This window comes from Phalacrocorax aristotelis, chromosome 3 (genome assembly GCF_949628215.1).
Source record: "Phalacrocorax aristotelis chromosome 3, bGulAri2.1, whole genome shotgun sequence".
In the NCBI taxonomy this organism is placed as follows: domain Eukaryota; kingdom Metazoa; phylum Chordata; class Aves; order Suliformes; family Phalacrocoracidae; genus Phalacrocorax; species Phalacrocorax aristotelis.
This window is the reverse complement of record NC_134278.1, coordinates 104971774-104978681: the sequence shown is the minus strand read 5'-3', so window position 1 is coordinate 104978681 and position 6908 is coordinate 104971774. Positions and strand designations below refer to the sequence as shown.

Below are 6908 nucleotides of genomic sequence, written 5' to 3'. Positions count from 1 at the left end.
AGCCCCCCGCCGCTCCCGGGCGAGGGCCGAGGGCTCCCCGCTTGTCCCCCCGCTCGCCCGGCCGTGACATTTCGTCTAGTTCAAAAGTTCCCGGGGAGGCTCTGGCGAGGCGGTCCCGTTTTGGGGCTGGAGCGGGGACCGTCGTCAGGTCCTGCCTCGCCGGCTGGGGTGGCCGGTGCCTTCTCCCTCCTCGCCTCCCTCCTCGCTCGTTTCCAGGCGAGACCTTGGTCTCCGCAGGTACCGCTCTGCCTCCCCCTACCTTACCCCCCCGTCCATTTTTTTCCCTGCGCCCCTGCAGCATTTGCCCGCCGCCCCGCCGGGCTGCCTGCGCGGAGGGGCGCGGAGGGGCGCGGAGGGGCGCGGAGGGGCGCGGAGGGGTGCGCGTCCCCGGCGGGCCGGGAGCGACGGGGAGCGGCGTGGCGTTGCCCCCCCCCGCCAGCGGGGGGGCGCGGAAGGGGGCGCGGAGGGGCGGGGGGGGGACCCGCGGCGCTGGTGCCCGCCGCCCCACAAAAGGCATCGCCGGGCTCGGGCTGCTCCGCACGCCTCCCGCACACGGGCACGCACGGACACACAGACACGCACGGACACACAACACGCAGACACACGCCGCGATGTGCGATGCGCGATGCGCGACGTGAGGCACCTCGCACGCCCCGGGGCCGGGGGGAGCCGGCGGGATCCGTGCTGCCAGCCCGCCCGCCCCTGCCGCTCCCTCTCCTCCAGACCCATCCATCAGCCTCCTCCTCCCGGTCTGCTCCTTCCTTTTTCTTTTCTTTTTACTTATTTTTTTTTAATTTTAAATTTTTGTTTTTTTTTTTAATTTGCCCTAACTGTATCTACCCAAGCCCGGAAAAAATGCCTGCCCGTGGAGCGAGGAGAGGGCACCGGGTCGGTAAATAAGAAGTGAGTACGAGCACAATGGCGTGTCTCCCCGCTCCCAGCCCTGCGGATGCTGCATGCGCCCCTGCTTCCTCCGCGCCCGGGCGCGGGGGGAAGCCCGGGATGCTCCCCGCGTCGCGGCGGCCCGGGTCCCCTTTGTACCTTGCCTGGCTGCCTCCCCTTTGCCTTCCCTTTTCCCTTCCCTTCCCTCCCGGCCCCGCTCCGCGCCGCGCCCCAGCCCCGCCGCCCCCGCCCCGCTTCCCCGACGCGGAGCATCCCCGCCGGCGGCGGCTCAGGGCTCGCCCGTCGCTGCCCGCCGCACCGGGGCTGCGCCCCTCCAGGGGGGGCGGCGGGCATCCCCCGGCGCATTGCACCGGCCGCGGGGAGGGAGCGGCGGGGCCGGCGGCGGAGCGGCGGTGCCCGGTGCCCGCTCCTTTGTTCGCCGCCAGCGGCCGCGGCGGGTCGGCGCTGCCCCGGGGCGGGTCGGCGGGGCCGGCCGGGAGGGGAGCTGCCCCGGCCGGGAGCGCCGCGACCCCCGGCACCATCCGGGGGGGGGCCTCGGAGCGTCGCGGTGGCCGCGACGGGCGAGGGGAGGGCGGCGGGGAGGGGTCTCCCCCCGCCGAGGTGCGGGGCGCGGTGGGGAGCGCGGCCGACCCCGGGGTGCCGGCGGGGCGGGGGCCGGGGCAGCAGGAGTGGGCGTGGGAGGCGTGACCGCGTCGTGCGTGGGGTGTGCGGGGCGCCCCGGGTCCCCCAGGGCGGGGGGCTGCCTCCCTCCCGGCCGCTGCCGCCGAGGTGTGTGCGCCTGAGCCCGCGGGCGCCCGGGGGGTGACCCCGCCGAGTGCCACCGCCGACCCTGCCGGGACGCGTCCCACCGCCGCCGGCCGGAGGGAGACTTTCCTCTAGATTTAGATCTGGGCTTTTCCCACCGGCAGCTGGAAGCGGTGTCGTGGCCGTTCAAAACGTACTTGTAATTCAAAACAATTTAAATATAGCTTGTGCGGTCAACTGCTGTGGCCATCTTCCCACAGGAGACCTTTACCTGCACTTGATGTGGCGGATTCTTTTTTAGTGCCCGTGTGGTTGCTGGTAGTCACATGAGTTATCGAGATACTTGATAACACACTCAGCTGCTCTTTTCCTAACCCAGTGGGTTTTTGTAGCTGTAAATAAAAATACATGCCTTAACAAATGGGCGACTTTTCCAGTAAGTACACATATGTTTTACTGGTATTTTCTGAAAGGTGTAATCGATACGCAATTAATGCTTTAAGACCGGTATGATGAGCGATGTATTATTTTTACGGTTGTGTCTGGGGAGTTCAGAAGTGATCGCGCAACTGCTCTCGGAGAGCGTTTGTCGGAGCGCAGGACAAAATAGGTGAGAGAAAGGAGGATTTCTGTTTTACTGCTACCTCTGTAACACTGAGGTAAAACACAGATGGAAAGCTGCTTAGCAGGGCTTAAGAGAGCAGCAGATGTAAAGAATCTCTGCAGCAAAATACCACCTTACACTGATTTAAGTGCAAGACCGTAAGGGAATTCTGCGTTTATGAAATGTTCGAATACCAGAAGGGGACAGATGCATACAGAAAATGTTACAAATGTGTGTGAAGTGGATGATACTACTCAGAGCAGCAGCTTCGTTGCAAGGTGGCATGGGGTTTATGTGAAAGATTCGACAGTTTAAGAATTCCAGTTGGAAGCAACAGAATTTCTGTAATCTCTTGGCAAGAAGTTCACTTACCACAATCTGAGCGGCACTGTAACAATGAACTTTCTTTTTCTGTTTTGCCAGTGGCGGCACCTGACTTGCTGGATCCCAAATCGGCCACTCAGAACTCCAAACCAAGGTTATCATTTTCCACCAAGCCTACCGTGCTCTCTTCACGGGAGGAAAGCGATTCGGCTATTAATGTTATGAAATGGAAGACGGTGTCTACAATTTTTCTGGTGGTAGTCGTATATTTAATAATTGGAGCAACAGTATTTAAAGCCCTGGAGCAGCCTCATGAGACCTCCCAGAGAACCACCATTGTGATTCAGAAGCAGACGTTTGTATCTCAGCATGCCTGTGTGAATGCAACAGAGCTTGATGAACTGATTCAGGTAATCCATACCAAACCCTTGCCACCACGCCCTAGAGGAACAAATTACATCTGGCAGCACTGCTGTAATAAAGAGGAAAAACTGTATGAGCAAAGCTCTGTATTGGCCGAGGGATGTAACAAGTGTTGAGACCAGAAGTTGAGTGGTAGAATTTTCTTGCAAAGCCTCATGGTTGAAAAGCTATTGCAATTTTTAGGTCCAGTACGCTTGGTAGACAGCCTTTTCACCAAAGCATGCCATTATGCTAATTAAGTGATTATTCATCAGCAATATATATAACTAATAGTTCACAAAGGAATTGATATATTGATTGTGCCTTACTAGGTCTGTCAATATTTGAAATGCCTGATTCTGAGGAAGAAAATATACCGTCTATTGCCTTAAAGGACTTCTAATTTACTGTGATTGTATCAAGCTAGCTTTCCTTCCAGCTGTATGTTTCTTTTTATTGATTTTGTTTTCAGTAGAGGAAAGTACCATGGACTTGCTATTTTGATCTTAACTATCAGTTTTCTCCACTCCTTAAAGGCACATCCACAACTGAAGTACATCAGTGCGTTCCTACTAACGTGGCTTTACCCTTGCAGGTCACCTGCCTCAGAACCATAGGAAATATTTATTTGCAGTAGCACAGAACTATATCCAGAGCCTTATGAGGCCCTCTCCAACTTAAATCCCATGTTCCCATGTTCTTATGAATATCCAGTGGCATTGCAGGGAACAGCAAGGGGCTGCCAAATAATGTCAGTTCTGGGGATGAGACCATGAACTGGGAGGCTGGACTGAACAGCCAAGAGTTGGCAAGGATTGACCTCTTCGTTAACAGTAGCTGTGTGGCCATCTGCAGAGCCTGAGATAGGACAGCAGAGAGCAGGAGAGGGTGGTGGGCGTCCAGGCTCCGGCTAGCACGACGAGCTCTGGAGCATGCCAGTTGCATGGGCAGCAAAGCTTTCTGGAGGTGGTTTTTGAGGGCGGATCTGGCTGGGAGTTTATAAGTCGGTTTTACCTCTCTAGACCAATCTGCCTTGAGCATCAGCATGGACACCAATTTTTTTTGCAGTTTTAAATGCACTGCTTTGATGTACCGAGTTATTTTTATGGCATACTACTACTGAATTTTAAAGGCAAACCGGGAAAATGTCTTGTATTTTGTGATTTCTCCCCGCCTTGTTGCTAAAATATGTTCCAAAACTGCCACCCTTTAAATGACGGGTCAGGCAGTTCCTATCTCCATGTGTCCTGACTAGGCATGCCTGAAGAGGTGCTGTCGATACGAATTTCAATGCTGCGTAATAACTATGTTTCAGCGGTTCTGCCAGCAGAATGTGAGATAATCTTTCAGAGAAATATACGCGCACATTTTGATTAAAATGATCTCTTGCAGGTAGTATAAATATCCCCATATGAAATTTTTAGGTCAGATCCTGTACTTGTGAAGACAAAAATAGAAATTTTTAAGCAATATTATCTTACATCATCTATGAAATGGTCCTTAAGGCAAAAACTGTTGAAATTTGCTTTGGGGTACTTAGATATTTTAGCATTTATGATTCCCTACCCAGAAGCACAGAATGGTAATAAAAACCCACTTTGTCAGCATTCAATGCCCATTTGACATTCTGTGTGAAATAAATGACAGTTTCAGTACAATTACCAGAGCACAGATACCTGTATCAGCATTAGCACCCATCTTCGCTAGCAATCTTGGCTTGACCAGAAAGACACAAGGCTTGTGAAGCACGGGGGTGTGATGTGGCCTCACACAGCACGTGGATGAGAGATGGTTGTGGGAAGAGTTTGCTCTGCTTGTTTTTGGGCTAAATGGAAAACTTAATTTCTCCTTGTTTCCTTCTGCTTCTCTGTGAAGAAGAACACCATGACGTGGAAGTAGGAACATGCTGTTACACTCCTTTTATAGGAGAGCTGAGCCATAGGGAGCCTGGCCCTACAAGTGCATTTGGGTGCTTTTCTTTACACAGAATAAGTGATAACAAATTACATCAGGTTGTTTAAGGTCAGGAATTAAGTGACTCGCCCAAAGTAAAGTAGGAAATCAGCGGTAAAGCAGAGTCTCAAATCCATTTTTCCAAGTCTAGGCTGCTGCCCAAACCATGGGGTCATATTTTTTCCCTACTTATCACTTTGTCACAGAAGCTGAACTCCTGGAATACATTTGTCTCTCTGGGTTTATGTCTGACTGCTATTACTATATAATGCAGTGTTTCTTCAGTTTTCGTTGGATGTCTGTATGAATAAAAGTAAATTGTGTAGGGAAAAAGTAAATGATATTTAAGAATTCACTGAAAGCTATAAAACTGAAAATTAATACCTACTAGTGTAGTAGGAAGCTGGAATGATTAGTGTGTGTGAAGAAAATTACAGAGCTTACAGACTGTAATGTCTTCTTTAATCAAGTATTTACCTTGAGTCAAACTATAATGAAATTAATTATAAACTTTTCCTTTTGAACTTAGTGTTCTGGGATTCCAGAAACTGGTTTGGCTCTGGTTCGTGCTAGTCATTGCTCAAGGTGCTTATCATGCCAAGCTTTTTCAGTCTTCACAACTTCTGATCTGCCATTCAATCCTTACTCTGAAGCAGGCCTGACTTGTCTGAGACTGCTAACTGACAGTACAGTGTGAGGTGGCTTAGTCAGGTGAGCAAACTAGGAAGACTAGTTTGCAAGCACAAATTTAGCTAAAAAAATTGTACAAGTGGAATTGGAACGAAAGTCCAGCTCACTAGCACCCAGGGGGCATCTAGTTTCCATCACATTTCCTAAAATCTTCCCTTTGCCGCAGAGCTGATTACAACACAGAGTGGTGTGCTTCTATAGGTGCACATGGGGTAAGGAATTTTCCCTTCCTGTCTTCTCTATTCTTGTTTTATCTCACTGATTACCAAAAATTTTCCTGGCACAATAATGTATACTGTTGCCAACTACTCAGCACATACGGCCTTGGGTTTCCAATTCCTGAAATCACATATTTTCACATTGATTGTGTGGCTTTTCTAGGTGTACTCTGTGAGTTATACTTTCATAGACTATGTATTTTATACAGACGTGAAACATGGGGCAATGGAGAGCTGCTATGCAACACAGAAAATGTGCAAAGTTAATGAAACAGAGCGCTCTGATGATGACAGCCAAGTAGCCTTAGCTGCCTCAGAAAACTGACCTGACTTTTCCTCATAACTTTTCAGCGCAGTCCAGCAGCGTTGTTTGTATGTTGACAAAGGGATGGTCTTCATGACCTTGTCCGTCTCTGACTTCCATGGCCCAGTGTTGCAAATCTCTTTCAGTCTAAACCACTCCAGTTACTTGTTGCCTCACTGTAGCAAAAATCTCCCGCAATGAACAACAGCAATGTATGACCCTGAGACCTGCTTACAGGTACATCATTTTTTTTGATATTTCATGAGCACTTCTATTTAGTACCGTATTTAAAATATGCAAAAGTCACGCAGAGCATATCTGTGCATCCAAGAGGCAGTTTTTTCCAGGCAATTTCAACTCCTTTTGCTGTAGCCTGAAGACAGTATTATCGACAACATTAAGTGGATCACTGCATGGTTTACCCAGCAGTGCTGAGGTGGGAAGTGCACAGCAATCAGTGGTGGTATATCTAAATCTACAACTAAAGAAATGTCCCGGGGGAAGCTTGTGAACATACAAGGACTACCTTGGTGAGTCTAATCAGTATGCAACAGACCAGCAAGCTGTCTGTGGTCTGATGTTAAACTTGATTTTTTTAAAGTTCCAGTTGGAAGGGCTTGAAAGGACCTCAGTTGTTAACAGATGAGAAAGCATTAGTTTGGTGAAGGTTATATACAATATCTAATACAACAAAAAGCTGTAGAAAGGGATGTGGCCAGACACTTTGCTGATATTTCTTCTTTTGGAAGAAGAAGAAGAACTCTTG

General features: G+C 50.3%; 1 protein-coding gene across 1 annotated transcript in view; it reads left to right on the top strand.

The window, feature by feature from the left end:
* Positions 1-625: 625 nt before the first annotated feature.
* The window catches only part of KCNK2 (potassium two pore domain channel subfamily K member 2), an 82011-nt gene continuing 75728 nt past the window's right edge, over positions 626-6908 (top strand). Inside the window, exons 1-2 of the mRNA XM_075089799.1 lie at positions 626-749; positions 2510-2985. Coding sequence (XP_074945900.1) covers positions 626-749; positions 2510-2985 — 600 coding nt within the window. The remainder of the gene's footprint in view (positions 750-2509; positions 2986-6908) is intronic.